This window comes from Dendropsophus ebraccatus, chromosome 4 (assembly GCF_027789765.1).
Source record: "Dendropsophus ebraccatus isolate aDenEbr1 chromosome 4, aDenEbr1.pat, whole genome shotgun sequence".
Taxonomy (NCBI): domain Eukaryota; kingdom Metazoa; phylum Chordata; class Amphibia; order Anura; family Hylidae; genus Dendropsophus; species Dendropsophus ebraccatus.
In genome coordinates, this window is record NC_091457.1 from 154305589 (window position 1) to 154324791 (window position 19203).

General features: G+C 44.9%; 1 protein-coding gene across 1 annotated transcript in view; it reads right to left on the reverse strand.

Annotated features, from left to right (window-relative positions):
• Positions 1-1047: 1047 nt before the first annotated feature.
• The window catches only part of CRB1 (crumbs cell polarity complex component 1), a 36165-nt gene continuing 18009 nt past the window's right edge, over positions 1048-19203 (reverse strand). Inside the window, exons 3-13 of the mRNA XM_069969001.1 lie at positions 18594-18789; positions 18377-18516; positions 17703-17870; positions 12602-13528; positions 10392-10924; positions 8545-8707; positions 7032-7932; positions 6875-6919; positions 6250-6378; positions 4895-5021; positions 1048-1607 (exon numbers count right to left, since the gene is read on the reverse strand). Coding sequence (XP_069825102.1) covers positions 1392-1607; positions 4895-5021; positions 6250-6378; positions 6875-6919; positions 7032-7932; positions 8545-8707; positions 10392-10924; positions 12602-13528; positions 17703-17870; positions 18377-18516; positions 18594-18789 — 3545 coding nt within the window. The 3' untranslated portion in view covers positions 1048-1391. The remainder of the gene's footprint in view (positions 1608-4894; positions 5022-6249; positions 6379-6874; positions 6920-7031; positions 7933-8544; positions 8708-10391; positions 10925-12601; positions 13529-17702; positions 17871-18376; positions 18517-18593; positions 18790-19203) is intronic.

A 19203-nucleotide genomic window follows, 5' to 3' on the forward strand; every position in this document is an offset into this window, starting at 1 on the left:
CTGATTTGTTGAACTGTACGGAGATCTGTAGACCCTTCATGAAGTTAACCCATAGCCAGACAAGACATGTACCAAACCCCTTTATTACACTATGAAATATTTTTACACGTATGACAAAACGGTGGTTACATGGCACATATAGGAATAGACGGCAGTGATCACTAGCGCCATCAGTTAGTGTGAAGTCTCGTACATACGTTTTGAGATGTTGTATTGTTCTTTGGTTTCGTATGATATGTAGTGTTGAGAGAAAAGGCTGTGAACGTTCCCTGAACCGGAACACTCAGCATTTGACTGAATAACTTAGGTGCATCCCTAGGGAGTCCTGGAAAACATGGATCCAGCCATACTCCATAGGATATATCCACCAGGGCTCCCTAGGGCGGCATCTAACTTCTTCATCCACTGGTAGTCATATGCTGACCAATCACACTCCAGCATGCTTCAGTTGCGCTCATCTCTAGTCATTATTAAAGGGGTATTCCACTCAAACATGACTTTTGATATATTGCTGCCCATGGTGAGACTAACAATTCCTTCCATACTTGTAATTATCTATTCAGTCTCCATCCCCCAGATCTCAGCTGCTGCCTTCTGCTGAAGACACAAAAATCTGTGCGTGAGCCTTTCTCTCTGTCTCCCCCTCCTCCCCCCTCCCTTCTGAGACGGCTGATGTAAACAAGTCCCTGGCTGACTGTATCTGCAACATTGTAGCTTCTTTATAATGCTGGGAGGAATAATCACAGTGAGTTCATTAGCAACTTGACCTCAGCTTGACCCTCCCGGAATTACAAAGAAGCTACAAAGTTGCAGATAAAGCCAGTCAGGAAGTTGTTTACATCAGCTGTCTGAGAAGAGAGGAGGGAGAAGGAGGAGACAGAGAGAAAAGCTCACACACAGATTTTTGTGTCTTCAGCAGAAAGCAGCAGCTGAGAACTGGGGGAAGGAGATGGAGTAGATAATAGCAAGTATGGAAGGAATTGTTAGTCTCACCATGGGCAACAACATATCAAAAGTTATGTCTGAGTGGAATATCCCTTTAATCAATGTGGACTATTGAATTTTCCTCCATGTAAAATCAAACGCAAACACCACCACCACCCTCCTCCGGACTTGTTTGTCCATCATAGAAGTCAGTATCTGATTTTCGCATTAAAGGCAACAAAATCATTACTGTGTGAATGAGGCACCAACTTTAGTCCTGTCGCCTTTGCTTTTAGGGTCCTTCAACCACAACCCCATCAAACTGGGCGCCCAAGATTAGATATCATCTTATATCATCCAGAAAAATTCTAATCTCGGACAACTCATTTACAAGGATTTTCCCATGAAATGTCGGTGATTCCTGAGATGTTGGACGTCCTTGAAGCTGGATAAGCAAGTGCTTATAGTTAGATGAGTCTCTCCACCGGCGGCGGCTGAACGATATTCCACATCTCCACCCGCGATCCTTCTTTCTCCTGCCTACTCGGGCTGTAGGTTCCTTGACTTGACCTCATGCCGGCAATCGCGATGAAGATGCAAAGACCAGCGCACACGGCAAAGAACAAAGCCAGGACGGCGGCGGCCACGGCGGTAAATACTCCCGGAGGCATGAAGTCAAGGAGCTGAAAACATGACATATAATGTTATATACCAGGACATAATATAATGTTCATAGGTCTTATAATATAAATAACGTGTAAAATAAAGTTTTAAAGCTCGACTTCTCTGTATGTCACCAAATCAGAGACCAAGCTCTCCCCCCATCTATAATAATGGTTATTATGGTATTATTATCATCTTTGGACTTCTCATTCCACCCTCATCTATGGGATGTTCTTCCTATTTTGCCATTACTCATGTAACTATATACCAGTAATATCCTTATAACTGATGGCTTCCACTTTTATTTGGGAAACCTATGTAGTTTATTAATTTATATACCCCGCATTGCATCTCACTGAATTCAGGTGAGACCTATGTATTAAGGTCAAGTCTTGTATACTATCTGTACCTAATGTTGTGACATCAACACCACATCCAGTAATCGCAGCATCCAGCCTACATAGAGCAGATACATTGATGATATTGGTCTTGCTTTTGCTGCCTTCTGATTTTTTACCACTGGATGGCAGCAGAGGATACATGAATCTAGTTTGTGACCATATTAGATATAGTGGAGCCTGTACACTTAGAAGAAGGTGTATCTAGTTTGGCGGTACACTCTGTAACATATTAATTATCTGCGTTCTATGTGGTACATGATCCTCCATGGAGCAGAGACACCTGCTGTAAAGAGAGTAGAGCAAATACTATTAACAGGACACAGGCTGCAACTTTCATTGATAGAAATCCCTGCTACATCTGAGTATATGAGTCAGGAGGGCGGTTATAGATAACATGGATATAGGAGGTACACAGGTAGTAGTCACACCCAGGCCCTCTAGTGTATTCACACGTGTCAGATTGGTTGCAGACATTTCTGCAACTGATAAGTTCCATTCATCCAGATAATATTCTGCAGCAATGAAGCCCACCTCTATGTTTGTTAGAGCCCTAAAGCCCAATTTTATTCAGAGACCCAAATCTCAGAGCCAGGGCCGGCTCCAGGCCTCAGTGGGCCCCTCATCCATCCACTATGCACCCATCACCCACACACTATGCACAATCAATTTACACACCACTGACACTGACACACTCAGACACTGACACACAGCGTTACAGCTCAGTCTTCTCCCTCTTCCTCTCTGTCCGGCTGCTCTCCACACTGTAAGGTTGAGGACCTGCAGGTCATGTGATCAGGTCCTTCACCCTTTTCTCTCTCTGTACAGGCCCTGCTCTATCACCTGTGTCTTCTGATGTTCATCCCACTCTCCCTGAACTACAGTGAGGGGCTGAACATTAGACCCCGCTCCCTCTCTGGGCCCCTGGAGGTGCTGTGGGTCCTGGCACTTGCCCGGGTAAGCCCTGTGCTGACGCCGGCACTGGTCACAGCACTCTAAAATAACTTTTGTACCTGGCACTTGCACAGCACCCCTCCGGCCTGTACCAGCAGGGGGAGCTCTGTACCAGGGCACACCTACAGCCGGGCACACACCAAACTGGCATTGAATCCAATGGGGGTGGTGCACATTACGGTCTCATTGCATCTCTGTATCCCCCTCCCCCCCCCCCAACTTCTGGATTAACAGAGGATCTTGCTGTAGATCCGGAAGAAGGCTCTGTAATGGTCAGACACTGACTTACCCATAGGTTCTACACTTTAAAGTGTACCTGTCATTATAAAAGGAATTGTATTGGCAGCAATGTGGAATAAGGATTCCCCAGATCTCAGCCCGATGGAATGGAGATACCTGTCCCCTCCATGGAGGACGCACCTCACACCGCCCAAGATCTGCTGCTGACTGAGTTTGCTTGTTACTATGTTATTTAAGTTCACAATGTCTGGCAAGTGCCAGAGATTTATCATTTACTTCTATTAAAAAAATCTCAAGTCTTCCAGTACTTATGAGCTGCTGTATGTCCTGCAGGAAGTGGTGTATTCCTCCCAGCCTGACACAGTGCTTTCTTCTGCCACCTCTGTCCATGTCAGGAACTGTGCAGAGCAGGAGAGGTTTTTTATGGGGATTTGCTGCAGTTTTGGACCGTTCCCGACATGGACAGAGGTGGCAGCAGAGAGCACTGTGTCAGACCGGAAAGAATACAACACTCACTGCAGGACATACAGCAGCTGATAAGTAAGGGAAGACGTGATTTTTAAATAAAAGTGAGTTACAAATCTCTGGCACTTGCTGAGACAAGTTGGTGAACTATCCCTTTGACGGTGTATTACAGCTTCAGCAAATAAAGGTCATTTGGGTCAAGGGTGACAAGAGTTTGTAAAGTTTACTGATATTGGTTCGTATCTTTACTTACAATAGTGTTCCCCAATATGTGAATCCTGCAAGACTACAATTACAAGACTACAATCCCCATGATGCCCTTATAGCCAAACACAAAGGACTATATGGGAAAATCCTACAACTATGTAAAGAAGAAGCCTTATCTGTAATATAGTTAGGGGCAGCTGATGATCCATGGAGACTTGGACAAATGACAGTGATGATGATGATGATGATAATGATGACGGTGGTGATGATGATGATGATAATGATGACGGTGGTGATGATGATGATGATGACAGTGATCATGACGAGGACAATGAAATGACGAAATAAAGATCAGCAAACATTCAGAGGAAGTCATGAGTATAGATTTAATATACAGACGATAGAGAAACATCACAAGAACAATACAAACATATAGTACAAAAAGAGATGAAGACAATGATATGGAGACACAATGGGGGAGATTTATCAAACATGGTGTAAAGCGAAACTGGCTCAGTTGCCCCTAACAACCAATCAGATTCCACCTTTCATTCCTCACAGACTCTTTGGAAAATGAAAGGTGGAATCTGATTGGTTGCTAGGGGCAACTGGGCCTGTTTCACTTTACAGCATGTTTGATAAATCTCCCCCATAATATGTTACAAGTAATCGAGTTTTCTTCACATTTCGGGGGCTTTGACCTCTCACAAATTCATCATTCCCTGGTGTTTTCCCCATAGGAAAAGCACAAAACTCATATCCAAAATGCCCCCGAAAAGCCATAAAAAACCCTGAAAAAAATAATAAAAAATCCCTGGCATTTGTGTATGTGTTTTTATATACATCCCTGCTTCTGTAAGTGACATGTGGGCGGCCATAGACCTGTAGCCGTGTTATTCGGACGCTATGGCCGGCTATTCCTCGTAATCCTGCTCCCCCCACTCCACGGCCGGCTCGTCCTCCATGTGCAGGATCAGGTAGGACAATAACTGGAAGAGATTTTGCCACAGGAGCATAGACACATAGAAGGAGAGGTCGCTTACATCGATCTCGCAGGTCTCCCCGGCGTAGTTCATGTCGCAGATGCAATGGAAGCGATTGGGCAGGTTCTGGCAGATGCCGCCATTCAGGCAGGGGTTGGATTCACACTCATCAAAGTCGATTTCACACCTGAAAAGCCAAAAGGATATGAAACTGGACCACCATATCCTCTCTGTCTCACAACCTACAGATACTGGATTTGTAAGTCTTCCAGTACTTATCAGCTTCTGTATGTCCTGCATAAAGAGGTATTATTTCCAGTCTGGGGAGCAGAAAAAGTTTTCTATGGGGATTTGCTTCTGCTGTGGACAGTTCCTGACATGGACAGAGATGGCAGCAGAGAGCACTGTGTCAGACTAGAAAGAATACACCACTTCCTGCAGCACATACAGCAGCTGATAAGTACTTGAAGACTTAAGATTTTTTTAAATGGAAGTAAATTACAAATTTTTGGCACTTGCTGGGACCAGTTGATTTGAGAGAAAGAAAATGGTGAACTATCCATTTAAGGCTGTTTAAAGGGGTTGTCCTTAATTGTTCTGCTCTTACGCCCTCTCACATACTCAATGTAGGAGATTGGCGCTCGTTTACAGTGTAACATGCGGCCATCTTATAGGGCCTTACTACTTCTGCATGTAGGGTCAGGAAGACTGAGCCTCCTCTGATGTCATTATGAATTAGAACAGACATTAGACTTGCAGGCCCTGCAGTTCCCGACACAGCCTTTTGTGGCAGCAGAGGCACTGTGTCGCTCCTTACCGCTGCCACTCAATGTATTAAGGTAGAAAAAAATAGATTTTCCTTAACAAAGTTACAAAGTTAAATTTAATTGTACAAAATATATATATTTGTATTTTCTGATTAAAGGGACCATGAAAATGCTACCTATATCGCCATCATGTTATAGAGCAGAAGGAGTTGAGCAGATTGATATATATCTTTATGGGAAAATATTCAGTATAATTTATTAATTTAAATCTCTTATGTTTCCATGCTAAAGAGTCCAGTCCATTGAATGACTCCGCCCACTGGACTCCTTACACAGAATGAGCAGGGATTTCCATCTACATTTTACAAGTTATACTAAATCTTTTCCCACAAAGTTATATATCAATCTGCTTAGTTCTTCCTGCTCTACAACATGATGGCGATAGATTAGACAGCAATGTCTTGGTGACAGGTTCCCTTTAAGGGTCAGACATTGATTGAATTTGATTGTATTGAAGCTACCTCCAGTAGGTGGCGCTGTAGGGCAAGTTCTTTTGCTGCAAATGAGCTATTCTACATAATACATTATAAGGAGATGCTAATGTAATATAAACAATAATATTTAATGGGTGGCTATAGTATAACTCACCTCTCTCCCACAAATCCAGGTTGGCAGGAACACCCCAGCACCCCGCGCACCTCGGTGCAGTTACTGTAGTTATAACAGGTTATGTTTTTCTTTTCATCTCCACAGAAAATGGAAGGCATTATATTAAATCTGCAAAATTACACACAAAATGGTGAGAACCTAAACTCTCAATATACATATATACTGATCACATAGACAATGGTAGAAATGGTGACATAAAACACCAGGATTGGGAATGGATTGTTATTACTATTAGCGACAACATATTACAGACTCTACTATAATATGTAATATAATATGACTCTACTATATATACTGTATATTATAATATATGTTGTCCTGTTTTGGTGCCTCATCTCCCTCCACCCCTCCCCTCTCCATAGACAACCATGAAGACAGGGGGGAGAGCTTCAAACTGCTTTTTCATGATAAAAAAGCTTTTTTTGGCTTATAACCCCAATTACAAAGTTTCTTAAAATCGGCTGTACTATTGATTTCTGCAAAAACATTAAAACGACAGCGACACTTTAAGGATCCGATAACAAAGCTTATAAATGCCGGGTTTACGAAGCAAAGGGCTATATCAGCGACACAGACACAGCAGGTAGAGATGGATGATACATACATTCTTACCAAACTCAGAGATGATTTTTCAGACGATGAGGACAAACTGTGAAGGACATAAGAATGAAGGTGCGGGTATGTTAGTACACATAGATGGACATATATCAGAATGGACGCCATATATACTATATCGGTCATGGGGTTGGCTCTGTTCTCACCTGCAGTACTGCCCTGTGACATTAGGTGGGCAGAGGCAATAGTATCCATTGGCTCCCCCAATGCAGGTGGCACCTTTAGCACACAGATGACCCTGACAGCTCATGTGGTCACAGTTCGGTCCGGTGTAACCAGTCTCGCACTCACATCTGTAACCATCAGCTTCAATAGTACAGTTGCCATGTGCACAAGGGTTAGGCAGGCACTCTGTGGTTTTGGTTTCACAGACGTCTCCACTTCTTCCTTTTGGACAAGTGCAGACCGGGTGGGTGAACACATCATGGCAGACGCCTCCAAACAGACATGGGTTGGAGGCACAGGGATCAGACGGCAAGCATCTGACGTCAACAATCTCTGGAGAAGTTTTGATAAATTGCTCTTCTTGTGGTTTAACCATTACGTAATCCGTATCGGCAAAGTAGGGTAAGTGGATTCCTTCGATGAGCACCGTGCCAAGACATCCGGTAAAGTTCCTGGTCATCCCATCCATGTCTACACCCAGGTAAATATCCGTGCCTTCCTTCAGAAAGTTCAGGTTTCCTGTTGCCTGTAAACTGATAGTTCTTTCTGGTTTTCCATCTATTTCCATCTGCCATGTTGAGGACTGGGACCCGGGAGCTGTCATGGATAAGGTGGCGGTGTGCCACCGACTGTCGCTCACGGGTTCCTTGCTTAAGAGACTCACAGCATCGAGGCCATTGCTGCTTTGCAGGTGAAACAGTAGAAATTTATTAAGGATCTTGACTCTAATGATTTCGGGTTCTCGTTGGGCGTGGAGGAGCACGGATTCAGAGTCAATGGTGCGGAAGCCGATGGTCAGGTTGGTGAGGTCCCTCAGTATCTTCCCATTGCTTCTATAACTGACGGCTTGTCCATTACCACGGAATAATGCATTGGAAATACCTGTTATACCGAATGAAAAAGTGCAAGAAATCATCATATTCCCAAGGTCTTAATATAGTATATATATACTGCAAGCGAAAGCAGTATAAAGCTATGGTGTACATTTGTGTGTTTGGTTGACAGCCAAATCCCAGTGGGACATACTCACCTCCCCTGCACCACCCTGCTCCTGCTGTCAAGTTTTCCAGAACTTTTGCCCTCTTTATTCTCCTACTGATTAAGTTTTATACCTACTCAGTCAATCACTGGGCTGAACAGACAGTTCCTACTGGCACAAATTGTCATCAGAAGGAGGAGGTGCAGCAGCAGTGGGGGAGCCTGGGCAGGTGAGTATGCATCTTTTTTTTTTTTATTCTAAATGCACAGGGTTGCATGTAACTTAAATTCTTTTTTTTCTTTGGAAAACCCCTTTAATTTTTCACTTATCGTTAATTACTCTGATACGCCTTGTATAGAAGGTTTCTTAAATTACTTTACTACTAAGTAGTAAAGTAATTTACTACTGAGTACTAAGAACAGATATGTAATGATTTTGTGTCTGGTTACTCATTCATACTGCATTCAGGGAGCTCTGGCTGTGTGATGGACGCATTTCCTAATCCTTGTACTTACATTCGTATCCTCCAGGCACCGGCTGGCAGACGGATCCAGAAGGACATTGAGTCAGCTGGCACCATTGTAGGTCTTCACATGTTTTTCCTGCTGCATTTGAAGAACACGAGCAATCCCTGCCATCTGTATCATCACAAGCACTGCCATCCTGGCAAAGGCTGGGCTAAGGCAACAAGAGAGACACGTTGTTAAGTATTCTTATCATGCATGCATAATAGGGATGAGGACATCGTCTTCCACATCCATTCTCAAAAATACTAGTCAAGCTGAATTGCCACAAATCTTCACAGACTTTACAGCACCAAACCATTAGAACATGATGTTGCAATTAAGAAACAAAAGAAGTTAAGGCCCTATTCCACGGAACGATTTTTCGTATTCGGGCCGATAACAGCCGTTACAGCCGATAATCGTCCTGTGGAATAGAGGGCAACAATCAGCCGACATCGTTCAAGTCGGCTGATCGTTGCGTCGCTTTTTTTTTTAAACATGTTAAAAACCAAGCGACTGATATAGCAGTGATCTGCTGCCGTCGCTCCGTGGAATAGGAGTGGCTGCAGCAGACCGCCGCTAACCTCTATGGGCTGCCCAGACGATCTAGCGATCACCTAGGCCAGGCAGCCCCCCCCCCCGCAGCTTCCTGCGCCCCCCCCCCCCGCCCCCCCCCCCCCCCCGGACTCACCCGCTTGCTGCTGCTGCACGGAAAGGCAGCGGCAGCAAGTGGGGCTGATAGCGCTAGTTTGCTCCTCTCCGTCGGCCCTTGGAAAAGGGCCTTTAGTGTAGAGGTGTCCATAACCTTCAAACTAGGATACAACCTTAATTCTGACCCCCCCCCCCCCAAACCACTTGTACCATCAGATAGCTGCTTTTAATCCAAGATCTGTCCTGGGGTCCATTTGGCAGGTGATGCAGTTATTGTCCTGAAAAGCAACTTTTAAACTTGCAGCCCTGTGCTAAATTGGCATGGCCTAGAGTACCCATGCCCTAGCATTGCGACACCCATCTGTCCCTCCTCCCCGCCCACTTCACCATTTTTCCTGCTCATCACCTGTGAGAACACTGCACAGGTGCCTTAACGAACAGACTCATGTGCAGTGTTCACACAGGTGATGAATAGGAGAAATCCTGCCGTAGGGCATTCCTAATAATGAGAAGGGCGGGGAGGAGGGACGGAGGGGCGTTGCATTCCTAGGACATGGGTACTCTAGGCTACGCCAATTTGACACAGGGCTGCAAGTTTAAAAGTTGCTTTTCAGGACAATAACTGCATCACCTGCTGAACGGACCCCAGGACAGATCTTGGATTAAAAGCAGCTATCTGACGGTACAAGTGGTTTGGGGGGGTCAGATTGTGGGTACAGAGTCGCTTTAAGCCACGTGCTACAGATGTAGCACTAGACTGTGTAGGGACACATCTTTATAGGGGTTATCTGTTAAAGCATTTCTGTAGCAAAAGTCCTGGGTGGACTGATGATATTATGCAGCCAGGTTTCCTTGGAGCTGCTGCTAATACAGTACTTGCGGCTAGGGGTGGGTATTGAGCAGACTCCTTCCCCTCTGGCATCTGATAATATAGTCTCTTCTTGCTTACTCTTTCAGAAGGAATCTTCTAAGCTATACTACCATAATACAAAGGTTCTGCACTGTCCCTGACAAGTAGACGAAGAGAAAAGATTTTTATGTCTTCAGGAGAAAGCAGCAGCTCAGAACTGGGGGAAGGAGAGTGAATAGATAATAACAAGTATGGAAGGAATTGTCTCACCAGGGGCAGCAACATATGGAAAGTTATGTTTGAGTGGAATACCCAGAGTCATCGCACAATCCATCTTGGTTAGCATGCCCCTCACCTTGCACTCGGTATCATTTAGACAGCCTCTTGTCACATTGACTAAAGTTGCATTTTCTGAATTGGGGAAGAATTCTAGAGCCATGCTGCCGATCCTCAGATCTTGGATACAACCTTTAAAGTAGCCCCCTCTCTTCATGGTCTCCAAGCGATCGCCCAATCCTCCGACATATAGAAAACCTGTATCCTGTCCTCTACTGATATCCATAGATATGAAACCCAGCGGTTGTGATGAGACAGACACATCCAGCTTTTCTTTGGTCAGATTCACAGTAACCAGATGACCCCGACCATCGCTGATGCTGTGTTCTCCCTTAGTCACAAAACCATTTCCAGTTCTTGCCACCAATCTACCAGATTCCAGGGATACGATTATGTCATAGTGAGTGGAGTCTCCCATGGCGAACAAAACCCCGGTATCCCGCCATGTCCTGACAAATGCAGATATAATCACATCGTCATTGCGTAGCATCCTTGTCTGGAAAACGGCATATGAAGACACACGTCCATAACCAAAGCCGGCAGCTTCATATTCTAAACACAGAGAAAGTAAAAAATGATGTCAGGTTTAAAATAGTGTAAAACTCTGCAGGAATACAAAGTCTCCATCCTCCATGTATTCATACACTTACATGCTAATTGTCTCTAGCGCCACCTATTGGAGCCCTGTACTGATGAGGCACCAAGACTGTACCAATAGAGGACTCTTCTTTTATGAGAAGGCTCTGATTTGGCTAATATCCCTAGTCATGTTTTAAGGACTACTTTACTTACAGGGAAGCCACTTATAGGGGGCACTAGAAAGACAGGTTCTTCTTTATGGAGGAGAGATAGTTTGCATACATATTCCCAGGGAGCATTGCCTATAAGACTCCATATACCAGCTAGTAGTCTCCACAATGAGATATAATACCTCATCAACATACAGGGTTGCTATAGCAGTTTGAGAAGTAAGAAAAACACCCCCATGTCTGTTATGTTCTGGGCCCTGCAAGGTGTCTAAAGCCCCTATTACATGGGCCGATTCAGACCTGTCAGGTCAGCACTTGCTTGCTCCTCGTTCCCCGCTCGCTGCCGGAGCTATTGCACGCGCTGACAGCGAGCAGGGGGGCTGCGGGGAGGCTGCCCTGGTGATCATCAGATCGTCCAGGCAGCCCGTAGGAGGTAGTGGCGGTCTGCTGCTGACGCTCCTATTACACTGAGCAACGGCAGCAGATCGTTGCTATTGTCTTTAGTCGTTGAACATGTTGACAGACGTTAAAAGACAACGATCAGCCGACATCATGAATATCCACTGATCGTTGCCTTTTATTACAATAAGCGATTATCGTCCGTAATTGCTTCATGTAATAGGGCCTTAAAGGAGAAGTTCGACAAAAAGTATTTTTTAATATGTTATTACTTATGGAAAGTTAGACAAATTCCTAATGTACATTAATTATAGGAAATGCACATATACTGCTATTTCCCTTAATTTACTAGATCAGAGAGGCTTCAGATTCTGTAAAAAAAACTTGACGTCACGAATCAGTTGTAATTCCTATGGAGTGTTCAGCAGGGGGCGCACTATATGTAGAATTCTATGGCACTGTATTGATTCTATGGATGTCTATGTAAAGTAATGTAATGTACACTGTGTTTTATTGATTGAATACATTTATAGAATACTTTGGGGAGCAAGTGTCCTTGCTCTCCAAAGTATTCCATAATTGTATTCAATCAGTACATTTGGAGGGCCCTGAGCAGGGAGGGAGAGAGGTGCCTATGCATTTAACTATCTCCCCCCTCCCTCCCTGCTCGGTGCTGGACACATATACACTGTACTACTCCTCCCATCATCTGCTCATAGTATACGTCCAGCCTACTTATGCATATTCAATTATTTTTAGGTAGGCGTGACCAAAGGAGGTGGCGGCCACGCTGAACAATGCACTGGGGGCCGAGGAGTGTCCCTAGTGCTCCTAACAAGCTAATTTCCATATTTTATTTGGGTTAAAGTACTCCAAAATGGCAGGACCTAAAAAGAAAACAAGATCAGTGTCAGAAAGATGAGGTAGGCAGGCGAATGCAGGCAGATATCAGCACTTTTTGCACAAACCTGCTGATAGTTTCCCTTTAAGTTAAGATTATATTATTAGATTTTTTTAGATATATATATTTTTTTTTGGGTTGAACAGTTCACATATTCTATAAATCAACAGCCCTGGTTACCTGCGGAGCAGTCGCTTCCTCTGTAAGGCCGATGGCAGTCACAGTAATAGCTCAGCCATAAATTGATGCATTCCCCTCGGTTACCGCACGGGTGACTCTCACAATGGTCACGTCTCTTACACCCGATGTCAACGTCAGCCAATTTTGCGTCTTCCTCAGTAACAACGATGGAGCCCACTGTCATATCACGTAGGCAGCCTACGTACGGTGTCTGAACTTCCGCTATACCAGTAATACTGGTTCCTTGCCCCTTCTGCCCCGATGGTTCACCTCCAAAGAAAATTTCACGGAACCCGATAGCCGATGACTTTTTTAGTCCAGACTTGTCCATGCATGTAATTCCGCAAGAAGGGTCGAGCAATCTGAGTTGGATATCGTCTTGGAAGACTATTTCCACTGTGTGCCAGAGATCATCGCTGACACTGTAGGGCAAATGCAACAGAGAGTCCAAGTGACCATTGAGATGTACGGAGAAGAACAAGGAGCCGTTCTGGAGATAGAGCCTGAGGGCCGAAGCTTGGGCTCGCAGGTGTAATATGGCAGCCGATATCTGCACAGTCCGGAAAGAGAAGGAAACATTGAAAGGTTCATCTCTTCGAGGACGTAACGTAAGAGGAAGAAGAGATCTCCCATTAAAGGAGAACGTGGTCTGTGTCTCACAGTAAGGTCCTGTAAATCCCGGCAGACACACACAGCTATGGTGGTGATCATCGTCCTTCATATAAGGTACACAGGAGCCACTGTTCTGGCATGTATGTTCCTCGCAGCCCGTAAGTTCCTGCGTACAGTCTGGTCCTCCATAGTAACGTCCTTCCAATGCGTTAGTAGGGCAGCGACAGATATACCTGCCCGGAAGGTTCTCACAAGTGCCTCCATTCTTACAGGGATTGGACTCACACTCATTGATGTCTTGCTCACAATGGACACCTAGAAACAAAAAGACAAGTCATCCATCTTTCACATATTACGTTTATGGGTGACCACCACTGCGGCTTTTGATACAATTCTTTGAGTCGAAGCCATGAACTTAAAGATGTTAGAAAAACATGGCCACTTTCTTCCAGACACAGCACCACTCTTGTCTCCAGTAACTCAGTTCCATTGAAGTGAATGGAGCCTAATTGCAAACCACACCTGAGATGGAGACAAGAGTGCTCCCGTCTCCTGAAGAAAGTGGCCCTATTTTTCTAACGCTGGATAAAGAAGGATTTATACCTCTCCGTTTTGTTAGATCCATGAAATAAAATTGTGTAAAAAAAAAATTAAGTGGCGTTTTCTCCCCCCAAAAAATAGATGAAGTGAATAAGACGAACGTATAATTTTGGATGATGTTTTGGTAGTTGTGTGATTATCTATATTATCTTGAGCTATAAGACTCTACACTCTAGTGTGGCGGTCTACCCAGACACACACATTACCCCATCACTATCTAGACCAGGGATGGGGGAACCTTCAGCGCTCCAGCTGTTGCGAAACTACAATTCCCATCATGCCTGGACAGCCTTCGGCTGTCCAGGCATGGTGGGAATTGTAGTTTTGCAACAGCTGGAGGGCCGAAGGTTCCCCATCCCTGATCTAGACAGCGCAGGTCTAACCTGAACAATGGTTGATGAATCAGATAGCTGAGGAGACCTTACCCAAATGTACAAGAAGGGATGAGACGGATACCCATATTAGTGAATGGAGCATTCTCAGAGCCGTCCCTTGCACTGATCACGAGCGGTGTCTCTGTGCATCTTGATGCCTGGATCCGTCACTGGATTACCCTTCTGCACACAGTGTTTTTTCAATCTCTTAAAACCAGCTTAGTCTAATTCTTCTTATTAGCGTTTATGCAATGAGCAGGGTGAGAAACTCTATGGGGATCTACCGCTCACCTCAGAAGCTATTATTAGCCCCTGATGAAGAAGACACAGGGTTTATAAACCCTAAAATAAATATAAATAAGCTGAATAGTCAACAACAACTGGGTGACAGGTATAGTCGACATATTTATCCAATAGCAGTAGAATAGATAAGTCATATATTTAGGAACACAGATCCACCATCTGTCCCCCCAAACCGCTTGTACCTTTGGATAGCTGCTTTTAATCCAAGATCTGTCCTGGGGTCCGTTCGGCAGGGGATGCAGTTATTCTTCTAAAAACAACTTTTAATCCTACAGCGCTGTATCTAACAGCCGGGGCTTACATTTGTATATGCATTAGGCTGGCACCACCTTTCCGTCCTTCCTCCCCACCCTCCTCATCATTAGGAATGATCCAGGAACATTTACTGCTGTTTGAGCTTTGCACAGGTGTATTAACGATCCAGCCCATGTTCATTATACACACAGGTGGGGAATAGGAAGCAATCTGCCTGGAGCATTTCTAATTATGAGGAGGGTGGGGAGGAAGGACGGAGAGGTGGTGCCAGCCTAATGCATATACAAATGTAAGCCCCGGCCGTTAGACACAGCGATGCAGGATTAAAAGTTGTTTTTAGGGCAATAACTGCATCACCTGCCGAACGGACCCCAGGACAGATCTTGGATTAAAAGCAGCTATCCGAAGGTACAAGTGGTTTGGGGGGGTCAGATTGTGGGTACAGAGTCGCTTTAAGGACTTGGCCAGGAATAGTCATTATCCTGGGAGCAGTAGCGGATTATAATAGGTCCGTTTCGGGCGGCAGCCCAGGGCCCCGAGCTCTTGGGGGCCCTTGGCCACCCAAAAAGACTTAAAATTTAAGTGGTGTATTGTCTCCTGGCTACAGTTCTGCCATGATTTGCAAAAAAACGGTGCTTTTTAATCCCAATTTTGCACAAATTAGTGCATCATGACATTATCTATCCTGTACTATGAACGCTATAGTTCTTCCCCCAGTTCTCAGCTGTTGCTTTCTGCTGAAGACCCAAAAATCTGTGTGTGAGCTTTTCTCTCTGTCTCCCCCCTCCCTTCTGAGACAGCTGATGTAAACAAGTCCCTGGCTGGTTTTATCTGCAACTTTGTAGCTTCTTTGTAATGGTGGTTTATCTGAGGTCAAGTTGGTAATGAACTCACTGTGACTAATCCTCCCAGCATTAAAAAGAAGCTACAATGTTGCAGATAAGTCAGCCAGGGACTTATTTACATCAGCTGTCTGAGAAGGGAGGGGGGAGGAGGGGGAGACAGAGAGAAAAGCTCACACACAGACTTTTGGGATTTTAGCAGAAAGCTGCAGCTGAGAACTGGGGGAAGGAGACTGAATAGATAATAACAAGTATGGAAAGAATTCTTAGTCTCACCATGGGCAGCAACATATCAAAAGTTATGTTCGAGTGGAATGCCCCTTTAATGGTGGTATTACATGGCCTGATGATCGGGTAAGCCTGATTTGCTCGCTCTCTCTGTCTCTGTCTCTCTCTATATAGCAATGTCCATGCAGTCCTTGCTTTAAAGGTGTTAAGCAATAAAGGTGTACTTACCTGTTTATGTTCCCCTGGGGTCCTGAATCTGTGGAATTCCCTGCTCACCGCTGGCACTTCTGATGCTGTCTCTGAAGTGACGGGCCGCTCAGCCAATCACTGACGGAGATGGGACAGTGCCGTGGCCAGTCATTGGCTGAGCGGCCCGTCACTTCAGAGATGGGTCTAGAAGTCCCAGATGCGGCTGCAGGGAGCAGGTAATAACAGATACAAGCCTCGAGGACACTGGGGGAGTCTGGAGAGGTAAGCATACATCTTTATTATTTTTTTTACCCTCGCATCAGCTGTTGGTTGCGCATCACTATTACATGTAGCGTGATTTTCAAACTTGCTGAAAGACACTGATCAGCATACATACGATCATGATCGGCTCCTCGGCTGTTCGTTGACTTTATTACATGGGACGTTATCTGCCTATTTTTGCCTGATTAGGGAGATAATTGCCCCATGTAATAGAATTCTAAGGGCCCTATTACAAGGAACATTATTAGGCCAAATCGGCCCTGTCCGGCCGATTATCGCTCCGTGTAATAAACGCAATGATCAGCCGATGACAAGGATCATCGGCTGATCATTGATATAGGTTTGGACCTATAATTGTCGGGCGCCAACCGTGCATCACTACGTGCAATAGCAGTGCGCGGCAGATCGGTGCTCATTTACAGTTATTATCGGGCCCCCATTGGCCCGTATAATAGGACCCTAAGTTTACTTTTACTATTACTGGCGACCAGGGCCAGATAACCCTTTCACAGATTGGCCAGACTTTCTCAGCTGAAGCTTTTAATTTTGGCCAGACCAGGCAACCATCTATTGTGTATGGTGACCTCCTGAGTCTTTGCCTTTCAGGAGAGATAGATGTTCGCCAATCTAGTGTTCTGCCAACAGATTTCAGAAGCCTAGGGCCAGCATGAGCAGCCATTTTTTACTAGCAGAGTCTTCTCTCTTCATTGGGTTAGCATCAGACCTGGTTTCTTAAGAGGGCAAAAAAATGTTTGGGCTAAAAAACACAGCTTTGAGTATCTATTAGTCAGGCTCGGACTGGCCCACAGGGGAGCAGGGGAATGCCCGGTGGGCCCTACCCATTGGTGGGCCCCTGAGCAGGAGGTCTGCATCCCTGTTTAGCAGCTTCAGGATGACATATATTCCCCCAGTCGACCCTCCAGCAGTTGCAAAACTACAACTCCCATCGTGCCTGGACATAGAGTGTCTGACCAGTTACTAACAGTGAGGGAGCGTTGCTGGTCACATACACAGCACTGTGCAAAGTCGCTATAGAAATGAGAAAGGTTTGGCGCTGGGTATATCTGTTGTATGTAGGGTGGGCCCCTAAAATAAAATATTCCCTTGTGGGCCCATGTTAACCTCTGTCCGACACTGCTATTAGTCTTTATGAAAAGGTGCCATTGATTCACCTAGTGCTGTGCCCTGATGAATCTTTAGAACAAGAAACATGGTGGAAAACGGCATATTAGTAAATACTAGTAGTATTTTGTTGAGTGCAAAGGAGAAGGATCACACCCTGTTATAAGAAACACCCTTGGACGCCCTACGGTATAATCCGAGACACCAAGCACTGTCCCTGCAGGAAGGTTTCTATGTTTCCAAATCTTAAAGGCTCATACTTTACATACTTAGACGTTCTACTTTAATACATACCAAGAAATCCATTCCCACATTTACAGATGTAACCTCTGGATTTGTCTTGCTGTTTGACTTGTCCTTGAGACATATCAAGCCACGTGAGGTCCAGGCATTCTGCACCGTACATACAAGGCTGGCTCTCACACATAGGGATATGGGTCTCACATAGAGAGCCTGTGTAACCTGTCATAATAGGAAAAGGTTTTACAGAATTACATGAAGGATATACCTGCCCTCAAGGGCTCATTCACTTCCCTTGTAAGGCTGCACATATATCAGCTACAGATCCATCTCCTATATCAGGGATGAGAAACCTTCGCTCTCCAGCTGCTGCAAAACTACAACTCCCATCATGCCTGGACAGCCAAAGCTAAAGCTACTGCTCTGGACAGTTCCTGACATGGACAGAGGTGGCAGCAGAGAGCACTGTGTCAGACTGGAAAGAATAGGGAATATTCGTGAAACACGGTGTAAAGTGAAACTGGCTCAGTTGCCCCTAGCAACCAATCAGATTCTACCTTTAATTTTCCAAAGAGTCTGTGAGGAATGAAAAGTGGAATCTGATTGGTTGCTAGGGGCAACTGAGCCAGTTTCACTTTACCCCCCGTTTGATAAATCTTCCCCAATATTTTTCCTCAGAGTACCCCTTAAATCTATAGTCGCTTCAAAGTAAATAAGAAAAAAAGTACCTGGCCAGCAGAGACACTGGAAGCGGTCAGAGTCCTGTAGGCAGGTGGCGTTATTCTGACATGGCTGCGTTGAGCACAGAGGCGCGGGGTCCTCACAGTTCACACCGGTGAAGCCCACCATACTGCAGTCACACATATAGCTGTAAGACATCATGATGCAACATAAAAATTCCACCAAATTATAAGGAAAGGCCGTGTCCTGGGCGCCAGTACTCACCCGTCAATGTTATCCACACAGCGCCCACCGTTAAGGCACGGAGAACTGGTACACTCATCTACATTCACCTCACAGAGGTCCCCGGAGAATCCTGCGGCACATTCACAGGAGAAGGACCCCGCATGGTCCAGGCACATGGCTCCATTCAGACAAGGCCGGGATGTGCATGGGTTATACTCCAGCTCACAGTCCCGGCCTGGGAGAGAACAAGATTGTCAGGAGAAGAGGAGGAGAAGAAGATCAGGAAATATTAGCATGAAAAGTCAAGAGTCGGTAAGAGAAACAGCCATCAAGGATCGGCTATAGCCAATATATTACATAGAGAAATCACATCAGGTTGTTTATGCTTGTTAAGTGGTATTTAAGCTATATTATCAAACTGCATTATGAACAATTCCCCGACATAACATCATTTACAAGCAGGGGTGTGTTAGTAATAACCATGCGTACCAGCTCTCATCCAGAAGGGAGAAAACTGTTTCTTAAAAAAATAATTGTTTTTAAATCAACTGGTGTCAGAAAGTTGTTCAGATTTGTAAAATACATCTATTTAAAAATCTCCAGTCTTCCAGTACTTATCAGCTGCTGTATGTCCTGCAGGAAGTGGTGT